Genomic DNA, 17,868 nt, shown 5'->3' with positions numbered 1-17,868 from the left:
TTTACAGACAATTCTGTTTAAACAGCAGCAACAGGTCCAGAGGTAGAACCCCTATGTTTCACATCAGGCAAATAAACTTTTCCAAACCTTGGGGTAATTAGGTTTTCATGCCTTGAGCATGATCTGAAACCCTCGGACAGAAAAATCCTTAGCTTTAAAGGATTATGGCTTCAACAGCCATGCAAATAACGCCAGCCAATGTAAACTCTGATGAAAGAATTCCTGACTTAAGAGACTGGGGGGAAAATTTACTAAACTTCAAATCGATCTAAATCGATGTTGTGTTTCTGGGGCTCAATCACACATTTACTGACAGACACTTTTTTGATTTGGCTTTTTAAGTGTTAGTAAATGTGTGATTTGGCCCCAGAAACACATCAAGATTGTTTCACTATGCACAAACAAATAATCAACTAATACATAAGGCTTGATGTCCTGATATCACACACACGGACACAGGGACTTACAGGAAGATCTCTGTGTGATGGCTAGGTTTAGCCAATGATACAGAAATATAAAAGGTAGAAATAAGCTCATATTGTAGCATAACTTAGGTATCAGTTTATAAAAGTGAGGTCTTAAATTCTTGATGATTTGTAAATGCTTTGAATTTAACCCCATTACTGTAAACATGGAAACACAATACATACTGGTGTACTATATAGTCATTTGGAACTGTGTGCAATTGTCCCTACAATTGAATATTTTTGTAAGCTTTAAATACTACAGCATTGAGGAATATAATCACATCTGTGCCTCTCCCTCTTCCGGAGGTAGGTTACATGTGACCCAGCAACAACTGTGTACAGAACAGCCCTGGTAGCCCTCAGAAGGTTACAGGCTGCCTAAACCAGATCTACTGATGAGCACTTTGAAACCATATAACAGGAATACAAATATCTGTCCTGTATTTATGATATCAGTACACATTGAGGATTGCTTACCAATGAAATGCAAGGTTTCCCCAATGTTATCATTCGTCTATCATTGTTCTATTCTATGGTTAGTTATTCCGAATTGTGTACATTTGTTTATAGCTTTTATGGAAAGAACATTGATATATTTCTTAAAAATATGCATGTATTATCTAATAAAGATCAAGAATGATTAAATAAGCCAATATTATCCTGGATAATTAAAATCAGTATTTTATTTTAAACATTCTTTTAATATTAAAACCAGTACTATGTTCAATTCAAGTCTATTCATCACCTACATATAGTGGGTGCAGCCATTTTATGGACTGGACCTACAAACAGCCAGCCGTACTAGTGACATCACTCAGGCCTAATGTCTTAGAGGAGTGACTCGCTGCATACACTGCATTCTCATGAATATTGGCTGGTCCCATAGAGTGGCTGTCTCCAGTGTGTGTGGGAGGTGGGTGCAATTTTATGAGGATTTTACATATTTACAATCATTGCGGGCGCTTAGAAGCCTTAAGACATCCCACCATTAGAAGCTATTACTGATCTACACAATGCACATCACACACCCTAAGTTTTTCTTTCTTCCTCTCTTGAATAGAAAAAAAAAAATCTCTAGAATATATTTGGTGCAATAGGCAACTCATGTGACGACCTGTAATTATATACACAATGTATTTTCTCACCCCATCAGTGAAGAAGCTACGCAGCATCCTGAGACTTGGCACCCGGCCCACAATCCTCCTGTGGTTAAAGGAAGGGATAATTATCAGATGACATTTCTAGCAGGCATATTACACGCTTTTCACAGGTCTCTCTTCAGGGCCCCAGCATTAGAACTCACCTTTCTAGCCACCATAGGTAAAGCATACTCCTACCACATGCTAGCTACCCATATAGTGCCTTCTCAGACAGCACATTACCCGAAGACCTCATACCAGCTATAACACCTCTGCAGCTATAATCTAAAGCAGGGCTTGACAATTTTTTCTAAAATCTAGGAGCCAGGATGAATGTGTAGGAGCCAGACCACCGTCCCCCCTCCAAATAAAAATTACAGGAGTGAGTGAGGAGCACAGCTCTGTGTGTTACGCAACTGTTATACACACTATACTAGTCCAGAAAATGGTCACAGTTGAATGGATACAGTAAAATGGAGGCCCCCTCACTGCTCTGCACAGCTCCCCTGCTCCCCCCCCCACCCTCCAGTAATAATGGAACAACAACAAAAAAAACCCGCCCCCCCTCGTGGTCACACAACTATCCCACTGAAGCTGCTCCGCAATCCCTGGCCATGCATAGATCCTACTGCAGCCGGAGATAGGAGACAGTAGACAGCCGGGAGATACATTAGGATCAGCGTAGACTTGGACAGACATCAGGGAACAGAGCAGGCCAGGATGGAGGAGTCGTCAGTGCAGGCCAGGCCGGATACAGGCACAGCAGTCACCGTAGGCGATACTTAGCACATGCACTCACATGCATGATATGAACAGCGCAATACTATAGGCAAGAATCTCCGCCGGAGCTGATGAGGATCTGCTTCCTCCCTCACTGCAAAATCTAGTAGCCAGGTAGCACACTCTTGTAGCCTTGGCGACCTGGCCTCTGGGATTTCTCAAGCCCTGATCTAAAGCCAGCCTGGATACAACTCAAGCAGCCTAATGTAAGATACATCTTTCTCCACTACCCATCTAGTGTGTTCACCCAGAACCTGCTTAGCATCTGCTCTGCTCACACTCACCGTTGCAGTCGCCCCTCATCACGGAAAGTGTTGAGTCCGTCATCACAAGATTTTGAGCGCTCAGTGGTGATGGCCAGGAGATATGAGGAACGCCGACTGGACTTAATGCTACCTGAGTGAGACAGAGCAAAGGACAGAGCGGGAGATTGGAAGAAGTGAAACAACACAAATAGAATAGCTAGTGTCATTTCCTCTAATGCAAACATTCTGAAAAGTACTCACATTGCACATATGTCATTATTACCTGCAGCCTTTAGAAGCATTAATGGATGGTAAAAATACAAATAATTTATTTGTGACCACCAACTGAGGGCACATTTTAGTGCAAGAAAGCTTCAAGAAGCATTGATAATTGAGCTATGCTCTGATCAAGCCAGGACAAGGTGCTCAGTTAATTCCTGCGTTTAACTAGATTTCTTTTTAATGCCCTTGTATATGTTCCCTAAGTTTCCACCACATATTGATAAACATGTTTTTATATATCCTTATAGTTTCTCTACTGCAGTATGTACAAAGTTCTCCACACATCTGCACAGTATTTCCTTGTTACAGCCCACTTTAAGAAAACATAAAGGACACATTTTACAGAGAATTTTAAACTCCAACTTAAAACCAAGGAATGAGAGCCACATGTACCTTGGCCCCTCCCAAGGAATGAGAGCCACATGTACCTTGGCCCCTCCAATCACAGTATGTATACCGTTGTATGTGATACCTTATTTTAACAAGGATAACGGGGCAATCCTACTACAGATTATTCACTGAAATTATAAAATGGCATGAATCATTCCCAAAAGGTTAGTTTCACAAATATGAATACCATGGGAAATTAAAAATGACCTACAGAGTTGGAAACGAGATTAAAAAAAACAAAAAACAAACATATGCATCATTTACTTAATACTTATTGTGCGGTTCCAGAAAAAAATCTAAAACAACATATTAAAAGGCCTATAAAAATTGGTTTCAGTTAAGGGAAATCTCAATCCGTACTCCAAAACAGCAAATAAATTAGATTTTGGCATTCAAAGATTGCTGAAGGGGGTACTTACTACAGTCTTGTGAGTAATGACGCCCAATGGAAAAACTAAATGTTGGGGAGGAAGGACTATCAGAAATCAATGGAGCTGAGCTAATGGCACTGGAAACAACACAAGATGCAGGGACATGTTTAGCTCGCAGGTCAATGCTTGGACTCGTTGGCTCATCTGTAAAGAAAGGAGGAATCACATCAGAGACTACTACATTGCAGTGCAAGTATAAACATGAAGAATCCAACATAGACGTACTAATGTGCTGGTGCACATTATGTTATACATCCGCTGATACATGGTTCCCATGGTTGGTGTAACTGAATAAAGAGGTCCCTTCCCTCATATATGGTGGGACTATCCTCTGATTTCAGGGTTTTGGGAAGACATATTGCTACAGATTGCTCAGGTACTTGTTATACACATACCTAAAAGACCCACCGCCTATTTTATTGTGCCAACCTACTAGAGCTGTAGCTAAATCTTCTGGGAAACTTATTCGCCATATGCTTAATGCAGTTAAACTTCAAATAGCCAGTAATTGGAAGAAGTCCCTGCAGCCCTCTGGAATGCCTCTATGGAATGTATAATGAGCCTTCTTTATGATACAGTATCTGCTTTCCATACAGTGTGGGATCCCTGGTATATACACACAACAACAGTAATCAACCCAGCACCATCTAACTCCTTTTAGTCTTCATTATCTCCCTTATGTGGTTCTCCTGGTTGTTTTTCTATGCTAACATCTTTAGAACACCCCAGTGTTGATGTTTGCTTACTTACCCTTCCCCCTTCTTGATACTTTCCTTTCATTTAAGGTTCTCCCATTGAAGTGGTTTCCCCCTAACCCTAGTGAACTACCTCTCCCCACCCCTGGCTCTCCAAATTACCCCTCACCCTATCTAAAAATTCCAAAAACCCATCAACTCTTTTACCATCTACTTCCAGAGCTACATGGTCTTAAAATGTCCTACTACTCTGTATTGCCGTATGACAGTCATCATGGGTCTTAGGGCCTCATTCAGCAGCATATGCAATTGCAGCTACGTACGACCACTGCATGTGCACTGCAATCGCACTGTGATTACACACGCACATAGAAATCCATTGCAGAGTGAGTGAGTGTTTGGTGGTGGTGACGAGGGAGTGGATGGAGAAACGCTGGTGTGCCTGTCCGTTTGAACGCCGTTGTATGGGCGTGCATAAATTAGCCACTGTGATTGCATATGCAGCTTGAGTGTACTCACTGCGTGCGACGAGACTCGCAGTTTCTGCGACTGGTCAGATCTGCTGTAAATGTGCGTGACGGTCCGATGTACTTCAATGTTACCGATACATACGCAAGACTGCGAGGCTATATGAAGTGAGAAAGCAGTGGTGGGCATCTCTACGCTGGCTGACCTGTGGCAGGCATTAGCATGTTTTGCAGCTGCATTGTGTGCAATTATGCAGCTGCGATCACAATTGCGAACCATGCTGACTCAGGCCCTTTGACCTTAGTAGCTGTTCTAGTTTTTTCTGCCGTAGTCACATAGGTTGATTCTTTGTAGATCAGTACAATACTCGCCCCTTTTTCTTAACATTTCTATGTATATCTGTTTTATGGCCAGTATCATTTCTTCTGCTGACACAAATAAAAAGTTAAAAAATAAAAAGAAATGATGTTATACAAGAGTGTCTATAAAAGGATGGCAAGGAAACGAGGGGACCACAGGAAAAAAAAAAAAACAGAGTTCCATACTGGCCAATATTTGGACAGGCTGATCTAATTAAAGAAAAAAAAAAACACATCAGTAATATTATTTTATTATTGTAAAGAAATATAGCATCTAGTAGGCTGACAGCCTTGTTTAATTAGGACAGTAATTCTATAAAATGGATAGGATTCAATATTCTCCTTCATTACATAAGGACATTTACACTGCTTGTAAGAGTCATCATCAACTTAGAAAAGTATATCAACAATGAATTTGGCATTGACATGTCTATGAGTTTAGTCTTACCAATAAAAGGAATTGATGCCAGAGGCTCCTCAGAAAATGGTAATGGGGCAACCCTTTGCAACGGTTGCTTGCTAGGCATCTCCTCACTGCCTGCAGGAGAAGGTGGGAACTCTATATCTTTGTCTTCATCTGAAAAGAGAACATTGGCTTGTCGCACAGCAGCAGTGAGCTTGCGTCCTGATGGTGGCTTCTGCCTTAGGACCACCTCATCTCTCCTCTCCTCTGTGGCACTGTTCTCATCTGTGGAGCTAACACTTACAGATGGCTCCCTTCTCTCTGGTGGGGAAGGGGGAGAACTTGGATACTGTGCTGTCCTAAAAGTTGGGAGGCCACTAAATCCAGTCTCCCTGAAGGAAAAAGCATGAAGGAGCTCAGTCCGACGCTGAAAAGAGGGACTATAACTTCTATACCCTATGTACCCAGAGTCCCCAGAAGTAGAGTGCTGTGTTGGAGGTTTTGCGACTTCTCTAGATACAGATGGTACAGTTTGACAAGGAGGAGGACAAGACACTATTTTAGATGTATGTGGGGGTCTGTCTGATGACCAAATACAGCGTTCATAGGGGGGAGATATTAAAGCACTCAACTCCAATTTTTCCATAGACCTTCCATAACGAGGCAAGAAATTGTCCGACTGTGTCCGATGACCCCAGGAATCATTATCAGGGGAATGATGGAGGGTATCCTGTGACACACTATGAGGCCAGTTACTCCGATGAGTGACTTCTCCTAGCCGGTCTTGTGAGGCACTACGTCTTCTAGGGGGCAAGGCCGAGCCCCTCCTGCGAGGTGTCTGCTGGGACATCCAGCTGCACAGTGCCTGATGTCTCTCCCACTGACTTACCCAGCGGGAGCCAGTTGGCTTCTCCCAAGAATCTAGAGTAGCCTTATTTGGTGGCTCTGGTTGATGGCGAGAAGCCCAACCATATGCAGAATTGCATGGAGGTCCTGGGCCCCTGAATCTGTCAGACACAGCAGGTGATGTCATGTAAGGTCTGGGTGGAGGGAGAGGATTAACAGCAGGTCGTGAGTATTTGTCACGGTAAGCAGGACTGCTCCTCGGCACTTCACTATGCATGGGGCTTCTGACTGACGTAAAGTCCTCACAACTAGAACGATGGAAAACAGAGCTTGCTTGATACCCAGGAGATGAATCTGGATGCTGATTGCGCCATGGATAAAAGACAGGGGGCGGCTCAGGGATGCTGTGTGCACCCCCCCGGTACGGCTCATTCCCTTTCAAATATGCATCCTGAGAGTAGGCCTGTGTGAGAAGAAGGAATACAAAACGTTAAATGGCAGGATGATTTATGGAGGAGAGTCCATCGTATTCTAGAACTGTATCTAAATCGCTATATTTCTCAATGTGACAAATGCCGAAATAATAAAATCTACAAAATACACGGGCAGGTCTGGTCACTGTGTCTGAGTATGGTGCAAACAGATTTGTGACAAACTTCTGGTTGATTTAATTGCTCGGTACTGAAAACAGGCAACTAGATGACATGTAGCTCAATTAATGTAGCAAATGGCATTCACTGGCCAAATTGATTTTCTGCCAATTGCAAATGACACCTGATAGATTATGAACCCTTTTTGCTGTGGACTGCAGTTTGTTTTGTGCCAATACAAATGGTGATTTAAGGGGCCAGATTAATTTAGAGCTATAAATTACCCCTCCAGATCTCTTTGTACATGGGCATGTTTAGGGGTAATGACAACCATGATATGACTGCAATTATCTATACAGTATTATTACCTATATTTGTAGGGTACTCTGAATATAAACTACTAGGAATTGTTTGTGGCACATTAACAAAACTACTGAACTAGTAAATAACATTAAATATATAACCTATAAGCACTGAGCAGTGGAGGTATAAATTGTGAGAGAAGCAATTAAACATTGATGTAGTTTAGCAGTTAGGTACAGCGTGTTTGGCGCTTACCAGTTGTAAAATGTCCTCATCCCGTGGCATAATGGAGAGTTCCAGCACGTCATCACTGCAAGTCAGTAAGTGAGTGGAAAAGTTATGTTATGTGACAAATGTTCCTCAGACAACCCTCTCCTAATCTGATGTGTCATCTAATATTATACTTTCCCAGCACCCTCTCTGGGATGTAGTTCGGAAGCAGACGGTCTAAATGCCGACCGCCGGCTTCCAGACTTTCTAATCCCGGCGTTGTACCAATGACAGGTGTCGAAAACTCGACGCCTGTCATTAACCAGACGCCGGAAAACCGACGCCCGGGATACCGAACGAAGGTATGCCGGGCACCGGCAGCTGCGAGGGGGAGTGGGGTGGGTTAGGTTTTAGGGCTCCCGGGGGGACTTAGGGTTAGGCATACTTACCTTAGGGACGATAAGGATTTTCACCCTTGCCAGGCTGCGGCTGTCGGGATTTGTACCACCGGCCATGCGTCCGGCGGTAATACCTACTACACCCCCCTCTCTTCCTCCCTCCTTCCCTAGGCCCTATATCTCACCTGTTTTGAATCAGAGCAATGACCTGTGAATATGTTTTCCCGATTATGCTTTCTCCATTAACCTTTACGAGTCTGTCACCTGAAAAAAAAGAAACAGGTTGTAAATTAGCAGAGAGTGTTACATTTTAATTAACGTATTAGACAGTCATATGTACTGTATATGGCATACCATTATCTAATGCTTTTATATATTCCTACTTACATTTGTATTCTAGAGAACCACAATATTTTAATAACAGATAATCCATGCAGTTTAGAGAATGCTCATTAATATAGTAATAGTAAAAACTTTTCGATTTTATCATTTGGTTTATTTTGCTACATATTTCTATACAGGTTCAGTTAAAAAGAAATTATCATGCATGCTATGCTGATCTTTTTCTGCATATTTTTGAAAAAAAAAATGGCGAATGAACCTGAAATACAAAATCATCCTGTATGAAAAGGCTTATATTGTGACATTTACAAACATACTATGGTCAGAATCCCAACGCCAACACCCCGACAGGGTTAGGATACAGACACCTGTTGGTCAGTTTCCTAAACCTCCCTCTCCCTACCCCCATCTCCCAGCTATCTAAACCTAACCCTCCTCCCCTAGTGCCTAAACCTAACCCCCCCCAGTGCCTAACCCCAACCCTCCCCATAGTGCCAAACCCTAACCCTCCCCCTAACCCCAGTACTTACCGTCGGGACACAGGCGTTGGGATTCTGACAGGTGCCGGCATTCTAAGCGCCAGCATCCCAACTGTCAGGATTATAACTACATCCCATTGTGAGAAAGTAAAACAGAATGCAAGTCTACTGTAATTTGTTTCTATTTTAAATGTAGCTATGTTAGAGTAAATGATAAATCCCCCCTAAAGGTGCTTCTTTATAATTGCTGTGGGCTGTCATATCCGCTCACCTGTGCAGAGGCCAGCCTGCTGTGCAGGGCCACCCTCTTTCACATGCTTGACAAAAATGGTGTCCATTGGTTCCAAGCGACTGGATGCAGCAGTATACTCTGAAATACACCACAGGCAGAGGGACATTTGTAAAATGAGAGAGGTTTAGAGATATGCTGAAAATACTTTTACTACGTCTACCAGCAACAGTAACCCAGCGTGCTACAAAGGTTAGTAATCCGTAGCAAGACTGTATTCCCTTCATAAATAACAAGGAGAGGAAAACAGTCTGAGGTAACTTTAGAGTTATATACACACATAAACGTCAGAACACGCACAATGAAAAGCTACAATTGCAAAGTATATAAAAGTGTATTTTTTTCTCCCATTTTACTTCAGAAATGGCCTTAAGAGCTATTCATTTACTGTGAAATGTATTGACATAGAAGGACAGTGAGAGACGGACAGCACATCACAGAGTGTACACACAAGGCAACTACGCCTCCTAGGAAACATACCTGAGCTGCCATTTTCTTCCTGCAAGTAGAGAGATTATATATAGTTACTTTCTAAATAACACTCATTAATCACAAGCTTATGCAGAGACATGTTACTAGTATTCAGATGTGACAATTGGGTCTCATCACAAATATTTTTCAAGGATGAAAAATTTACCAAAGTCAAGGTAAACAGAAGGTAAATTGTTACTCATTTTCAGGTAAACTAAAATATATTTCATATTCTTAAAATAAATGTTTATAAGTTTTCTCCACCTTGAAAAATGTATTTCTACCTGTAAAATGTGTGGTTTCTCCCCTAGGGGTTGATTCAGTTAGCGACGAGCAGGAGGATGTGCCGTTGCAATGGTGTGGTAATTAACTTACCCCAGACTTGCATGTTTGGAACTACACTAAGGGGCCTATGTATCAAAGCTTGACGAGAGATAAAATTGTGAGAGAAAATGTATTAACCAATTAGCTCCTGTCATTTTACAGCCTATAAAATGCAAGTTAGAAGCTGATTGGTTGGTGATTTATATCTCACAATTTTCTCTCTCATCAAGCTTTGATACATAGGCCCCCAAGTGCCTCATATGTGTGCAGTTACTCGTGGGGCAAGACGACACATTGATAATTGAATTGACCACTGAAAGAGTTCCTATTCAGTGCAACCAGAACTGGGGTCAGTGTTCTCCCCAGAAATTTATTCCAGCCGGGTGGCATCAAGAAGTAGCCGGGTGGGGGCCTTCGCAAATTATGTGCACACCGGGAAAAGGGGTATCTCCCTTACCATTCCAGCATGACAGGTCTCAGGCTCCTCTCCCACTGGCTCTCAGTCAAAAATGCTCATTATGCAGTGCCCCTGTAGTTATCCCCATATGCAGTGCCCCCTGTATTTGTGCCCTTTATACAGTGCCCCCCTAGTTTTCCCCTTTATGCATTGCCCTGTAGTTTTGCTTTGCCCTTATGCAGTGCCCCCAGGATTAAATACTGCCCCTTAGGCAGTGCCCCCAGACTGGTCCCGGTCCCAGCCCAGAACTTACCTTAAACTTGCTCGCCGCTTGCGCTCCCCCACTCCCTCGCTCTGACTGGATCCTCACGTCGCGGGTGCACTGCATCACTGGGAACGCTTGTCTCTGAAGCGATCGGAGGCTTCTTTAGCCTCCGGTCACTTCAGAGACCAGCGTTCCACAGCAGGGGTCGGCGGGGGAAAGTGCCGGGTGGTTGGCTATTTCTGCCGGGTGATGCGCCCACAGAAAACAGCCTGGGGAGAACACTGGGGGTTACCTTACTTTTTACACTAGAATGGTGTTACTTCGCTCTCCTCCTCTCATGTAAGCAAGGAATACATGCATAAGGCAGGAAATTCCAAGACAAAAAGGGAGGAAGAAGATTGTGAAAAGTAAGACAGAGACATAATATTTCTGTAGTAACAACACTAACTACTTAACCAATTTTGCATTCACAGTGGAACAGCTTTTTAAAGTCTTCCAACCAACTGTAACAATCTTAACACTATACATAAAGGGAAATAAGAGGAAAACATTACTACTGAACTATACCTGGTGTGGAACATGGACAGCAGACTCCGGTGGATACACAATGAAATGGCGAAGAGTGAAGCCAAACCCTTGTCGGGTCTTCCTGATGATCAGCGTTCTGGGCCCAACCCATGTAAAGGGTTCGTCATGGGATGGGGAACCACTGAGGCGACCCTCATCTTGCGGAGCTAAGGGGGCCTGCAGGAAGGGACAAAAAAGAAGTTAAGCTGCCAATACAAAAAACACAATTAAAAACAAAATGTTGGCACACACCACACATAAGCACATTGCATACCAAGCACAACAGGATATTCAGTGATGTTTTGTGGGGTGCAAGTTGCTTTTTTTCTCTTAGATTGTGACCTTTTACTATTCTTTCGAGTAAAACAAAACAAAAATCTCCCTTTAAATATGTTCATCTCATGCAGTTTGATTTACAGCTTCCAAATACTATGGCTTTGATCAGGGATTGGTTACACATTTATTTTATTAACATTTAATTATATAGCGCACACATATTACACAGCGCTTTACAGAAAATATTTAGTCATTCACATCAGTCCCTGCCCAGTGGAGCGTACAATCTATATTACCTATCACATGAACACACTTACATAATAGGGTTAATTTTCTTTTATGAGCAGCTAATTAACCTACCACTAATGTATTTGAAGAGTGGCAGGAAACCGGAGCACTGAAAGGAACCCCTTGCAAACACTTGGAGAACATACAAACTCCACACAGATTTACATGACTGGGAATTGAACTCTTGACCTCAGTCCTGTGAGGCAGCAATGCTAACAACTACATCAACCGTGCTGCCCCATATGCAATAAAAAATGGGCAGAGATGCATGGAAAGCCATCAACACTTTAGATGAGGTTCAGCAATGCATTTTTTATTTAGTTTTCATGCATCTTTGATGTGTTAAAATTAAAAAATGCAACAGTGAGAAAGGCACCATTGTTTGCCCTATTTTGAATGTACTACTAATGCCTGGAAAGAGCAAACAAGTAGATAGATGCTAATAAACGCTTAAAATGTGTTATTACCACTCTTGATACATTTATTAAAACTAGTCATTTAGAGTGCCATGAAGCCAATGTCTTTTTATATTAACCAACTCCCACGGAAAATAATAAGTTCTTTGCTGAGTAAAACCTGCTGAACAGAGAAAACATATCCCACAGAAAAACACATATTCTGCTATGGATAATGTTGACACTGAAATCCCCTCATCAATGTGCAAAGCATGACACTAACACTTCTCCAGTGCAACATAATAATCTCTACTCTGGATTATTTTATTCCTTTATCAATGCCGTTTACCTTGGACTTGCGGACATATCATTGGGATGACGACATGTTTGGGGGGCTGGGACTGTGACAGACGGAGACATCCTGGAAATGAGTCAATTCCACATACAGCTGATCTATACGGGAGGGGGGCAATGAAAGAGAGACGGCCCCAAGGACACAGCTGCGAACAATGCCCGACTGGCACAGACCGTCTTACAGGCATGCAGGGAGAAAGGGGGGCAGCCTGACCCCAGGCAATGCTACGCCCCCTTGAAAAATACATCATTACACACACAGATACTGTTTTACATTTAGCTACATCACCATTATATAAACAGACATGCAAAGATATACACCCCTGGTCACATTGCCTTGTCCCCTGAGATGGTAATGTCTGCTCCCAACAAAGATATACACCCCTGGTCACATTGCCTTGTCCCCAGAGATGGTAAGGTCTGCTCCCAACAAAGATATACACCCCTGGTCACATTGCCTTGTCCCCTGAGATGGTAAGGTCTGCTCCCAACAAAGATATACACCCCTGGTCACATTGCCTTGTCCCCGGAGATGGTAAGGTCTGCTCCCAACAAAGATATACACCCCTGGTCACATTGCCTTGTCCCCAGAGATGGTAATGTCTGCTCCCAACAAAGATATACACCCCTGGTCACATTGCCTTGTCCCCAGAGATGGTAATGTCTGCTCCCAACAAAGATATACACCCCTGGTCACATTGCCTTGTACCCAGAGATGGTAATGTCTGCTCCCAACAAAGATATACACCCCTGGTCACATTGCCTTGTCCCCAGAGATGGTAAGTCTGCTCCCAACAAAGATATACACCCCTGGTCACATTGCCTTGTCCCCGGAGATGGTAATGTCTGCTCCCAACAAAGATATACACCCCTGGTCACATTGCCTTGTGCCCGGAGATGGTAAGTCTGCTCCCAACAAAGATATACACCCCTGGTCACATTGCCTTGTCCCCGAAGATGGTAATGTCTGCTCCCAACAAAGATATACACCCCTGGTCACATTGCCTTGTCCCCGGAGATGGTAATGTCTGCTCCCAACAAAGATATACACCCCTCTTCACATTGCCTTGTCCCCGGAGATGGTAAGATCTGCTCCCAACAAAGATATACACGCCTGGTCACATTGCCTTGTCCCCAGAAATGGTAATGTCTGCTCCCAACAAAGATATACATCCCTGGTCACATTGCCTTGTCCCCAGAGATGGTAATGTCTGCTCCCAACAAAGATATACACCCCTGGTCACATTGCCTTGTCCCCGGAGATGGTAATGTCTGCTCCCAACAAAGATATACACCCCATGTCACATTGCCTTGTCCCCAGAGATGGTAAGGTCTGCTCCCAACAAAGATATACACCCCTGGTCACATTGCCTTGTCCCCGGAGATGGTAAGGTCTGCTCCCAACAAAGATATACACCCCTGGTCACATTGCCTTGTCCCCGGAGATGGTAAGGTCTGCTCCCAACAAAGATATACATCCCTGGTCACATTGCCTTGTCCCCAGAGATGGTAATATCTGCTCCCAACAAAGATATACACCTCTGGTCACATTGCCTTGTCCCCGGAGATGGTAAGGTCTGCTCCCAACAAAGATATACACCCCTGGTCACATTGCCTTGTCCCCTGAGATGGAAATGTATGCTCCCAACACAGATATACACCTCTGGTCACATTGCCTTGGTTCTAGAGATGGTAATGTCTGCTCCCAACAAAGATATACACCCCTGGTCACATTGCCTTGTCCCCAGAGATGGTAATGTCTGCTCCCAACTCTTAGAAACAATACAGGCAGTGATCACACCCACATATGCACCACATTTACAAAAAAAAAAAAAAAAAAACATCCAGCTTGCCCTATTCTTGTATTACTTATCACATTACATGGGGTGGGGTGTGCACTGAGCTTCCTGTGATCTGAAATAATGCGCCCAACACAAATGATAGCTCCCAGCCGTATTACAACTGAATTATGAAAAGGGGGCTGGGCAACTGAGGACAATCAATGTATTAGGTGCTGCATCAAAACTGTAATCCCACAGAGTAATTTGAGAAATGATCTAATGCGCTCAGTCTTACACTCACACATTTGTCACAACTATCCTCTCATTGTCTGTCAGCTTCACCAACATTCACCCCCATTCATGTCCAATACACACACACACAAGGCAGTTGCTCCATGTCAGTACTAGGGTATATAGACCCCAAGTCATACAGCTCTGAGTTTCCTGTACATGGCTGTACTGGGTACTGTTCCATGTCTGAGTGTCTGTGTGACTGTACTAAGAGCCTCTCCATTGGAGCACGATCTATGTGACTGTTCCAGAAACATGCACCACTCTGCATTGTCTGAACTAGTTTAGAACATACATGTATATATCATCATACACCTCTGCACAATGTGCTATACAGACAATCTGTATGTCACACAGCTCAGCACTGTCTGTAGTGTCACTGAGCTAGGGACAGACTACTCAGTGGCTCAGAAATTTATAGAAAGATTAGATGCTTAGGATCTGCACAGTAATGTGTCAGCCGATGAAGGGATATATTGGGAAAGAAAGCAGCATGCAGCAGGAGATTACAGAAGGTTACACAGGCCACACACAGAGCTCTACATCTTTTGTACATGACAGTCATAGCCAGAAAGCCACAACAGCTTCACATGATCGTCTTGCTTCCACCACAGGAGTCTGGTCTATAACAGACTGCTCACAAACAACGGTATCACTATCTTATAGATGACAGAGAATTGGTACTAAAACACACATTTATCACAAATTCCTAAGGAGAAAATAAACACAACATACACACACATTAAAACAAAATGGAAATGCTACAATAAGTATATGGAATGATGATCACTCAGATGTTTTGTTTTTTTTGTAATACACATAGACAACAATACCAAATCCAACAAGCAAAAATGAAAACACTACAGGCATTGCTGCACACGTGCACTGCTGCACACCCAGCACAAACTAATGGAGCATACACACGGTCAGATTTGTCAGATCTGTCAGATGAACGATTGAACACTTTGAACGATTTTACCAAAATATTTGAATGATTTTTGACAGCATTAAAATGAATGGAATCGTCCAAGTCTGACCGCAAACACATCAGATGTCAGTTATCGTTATCTGACCATCGGGAATGCGCATCGTTCAGGCATGTCATATTCCTTCAGATAGGAACGATTTTTTAAATAGTTATCGTTCAGATTTGAAGAAAAATCTGACCGTGTGTATGCACTATATGGGTGATGCTGAGATTGGAGCAAAGCAAAAAAAATGAGTTAAGGCCCCCATACACGGTGCGATATGCACCTTGCAATGCAACTTGCGATCCGACAGCCGACATATAGGGCAGTCCCCACACACAGAGCGATCGGGTGGCCGACCGCTCTATATGATCTGGAGGTGCGATGTACGACCCCACGGGAGCGCGCACTGGCCGATATCATGCCCACACACGGTACGATATAGCAGCGATATCGTACCAATCCGTCGTATGGGGGCTTAACTTTGCACCTGGACAAAACATGTTGCAATTCTAGGGGTGCAAATACATTTATTTATTTTTGAATGTGGGGTAAATACTGGCTGCACATTTTAAAACTGCCCCACCTGCAATGCAACATGGTTTTACCAAGGTGTAAAGTTAGTCCCTTTTTCTGTTTAATGACACACCATAATCAACCTATGTTTAATTTACTCATTACTGTTCAACCAACCCCACCATCACTCTTCACCAAAATCAAGAATTGCTGTACACCCAACACAACAAAATGTTGCATTGCTCAATGACAAATGAGAATGTGGAATATCAGATACAGTATAATTATTTACTAATCATCCTATAGATTGTAAACTTGTGAGCAGGGCCTTCCTACCTCTATGTCTGTCTGTTATTACCCAGTTTTGTTCTATTAATGTTTCCAATTGTGGCGCTATATAAGAAACTGTTATAAATAAATAATCACACACATTCACCACTGGAATGAAGAGTAGTACATTTTCTGTAAGACTGCAGAACATTCTATACACTGTCATGTCAAAGAGATATATCGGAGGGAATCAATTAGATGCGATAAAGCGAAAACGTAACATCGGGGAAGTTTTCACACACTTCAGGGGATTTGGTGCAATATTTTTACATTTTTTGTCTATGTGTGCTCCCATTTTTCGCACTACCCTATTGCAAAACATGCGAAGCGGCACTCGCAGGAAAACTGTTCGTGGAGTAACATTTGGGGAAATCTGTCTGTACCCCATAAAAAGCTTACTTGTCATAGGAAATCAATGTAGAAGTGTATTAGTGGCCTAAAAAAGTATTTGGAGTTCTTAAATTGTGTGAAATAGCCGTTATATGCATTTTTCTTTAACAGTAGGGGCGAGGAATGTCCAAAGGGTTCTGAGCCAAGTCCAGACATTTTTAACCAAAAATAGGGATTATGCACAACTTTGCACCTGCTCTGAGATAATGAAAACTTGTCGCCGATTTTGGTGTATGGAGAATTCGCATGTGTGAAAACTTCGACAATAGGATTGCACGAAACGCCTTTTTGTGCGAAAACTTTTTCGCAAAACTGCGGCTTTTTGAGGCTAATTGAATCCGGTCCATAGTGGCCACTTAATGACTAGTATAAACTATTCATTAAGTGGCCAACATCCAAGTTTCAACTACACAGTCACCAGTGGAAAACAACATACAATAAAATAGGTTTGAACCTGTGAAATTAAGTGTAGCAATTACAAGACTGAGGTAACTAGTGTATGGAGAGCACAATGTAATCTCTCTATTAGACTGCTGAATAGAGTGTACGACGTAATTGTCTCTATTTGACTAAAGAAGGCATAATTATGTCTACCAGACTGTAAAATGTAATACTATTATATTTTACCATGCAGCAGAAGAATTATAATCTCCACCAAACCATCAAATAAAATGCAGTCTACTCTACACTATACTCTCCACCAGAATGTGGAATATAGTGAGCAGTGGGCCTGATTCAGAGATAGACGCAGAACCGATATTTACGCAGCTCAGCGATTATCGGTAATCTGCGCATGTGTCTGAGTCGCATTGTGCATGCTTCAAGTCATTACCGATGTCACTCGAGGATTTATTGCAAATTGATTAACAGGCAGGGACAGTTTGTGGGTGGCAACGGGGGAGTGGCGACTCAAACGCAGCCTTGTCGAGACCGTTTTTGGGGCATGTCTGTGTCTACAACTGCGATCCCGTATGCAGTCAAAATGACTCCGGCGTCTCAATTCCGGCGGACATTCTGTGCGATCATAGGGCGACATAGAAGTCTGATAATCAACTGATCTGCGGTCGATCTGGTCTTTGTATGAAGTCGCTTGGATTTGTGAAGCCGCTAGTGGGCATCTAAACACAAATCCTGATGGC

At 42.9% G+C, this 17,868-nt stretch overlaps 1 protein-coding gene across 4 annotated transcripts in view; it reads right to left on the bottom strand.

Annotated features, from left to right (window-relative positions):
- The window catches only part of ARHGAP23 (Rho GTPase activating protein 23), a 78,560-nt gene that overhangs the window by 24,539 nt on the left and 36,153 nt on the right, over window positions 1-17,868 (bottom strand). For all 4 annotated transcript variants that reach the window (XM_088474592.1, XM_088474590.1, XM_088474591.1 and 1 more), the window contains exons 2-10: window positions 11,141-11,317; window positions 9,597-9,615; window positions 9,099-9,197; window positions 8,192-8,270; window positions 7,654-7,708; window positions 5,705-6,968; window positions 3,723-3,878; window positions 2,671-2,782; window positions 1,613-1,670 (exon numbers count right to left, since the gene is read on the bottom strand). In XM_088474592.1, the coding sequence (XP_088330718.1) occupies window positions 1,613-1,670; window positions 2,671-2,782; window positions 3,723-3,878; window positions 5,705-6,968; window positions 7,654-7,708; window positions 8,192-8,270; window positions 9,099-9,197; window positions 9,597-9,615; window positions 11,141-11,317 (2,019 nt within the window). The remainder of the gene's footprint in view (window positions 1-1,612; window positions 1,671-2,670; window positions 2,783-3,722; window positions 3,879-5,704; window positions 6,969-7,653; window positions 7,709-8,191; window positions 8,271-9,098; window positions 9,198-9,596; window positions 9,616-11,140; window positions 11,318-17,868) is intronic.

Source organism: Taudactylus pleione, unplaced genomic scaffold (genome assembly GCF_031769625.1).
Source record: "Taudactylus pleione unplaced genomic scaffold, aTauple2 ptg000155l, whole genome shotgun sequence".
In the NCBI taxonomy this organism is placed as follows: Eukaryota; Metazoa; Chordata; class Amphibia; order Anura; family Myobatrachidae; genus Taudactylus; species Taudactylus pleione.
This window is presented reverse-complemented; position numbering and strand designations above follow the sequence as displayed.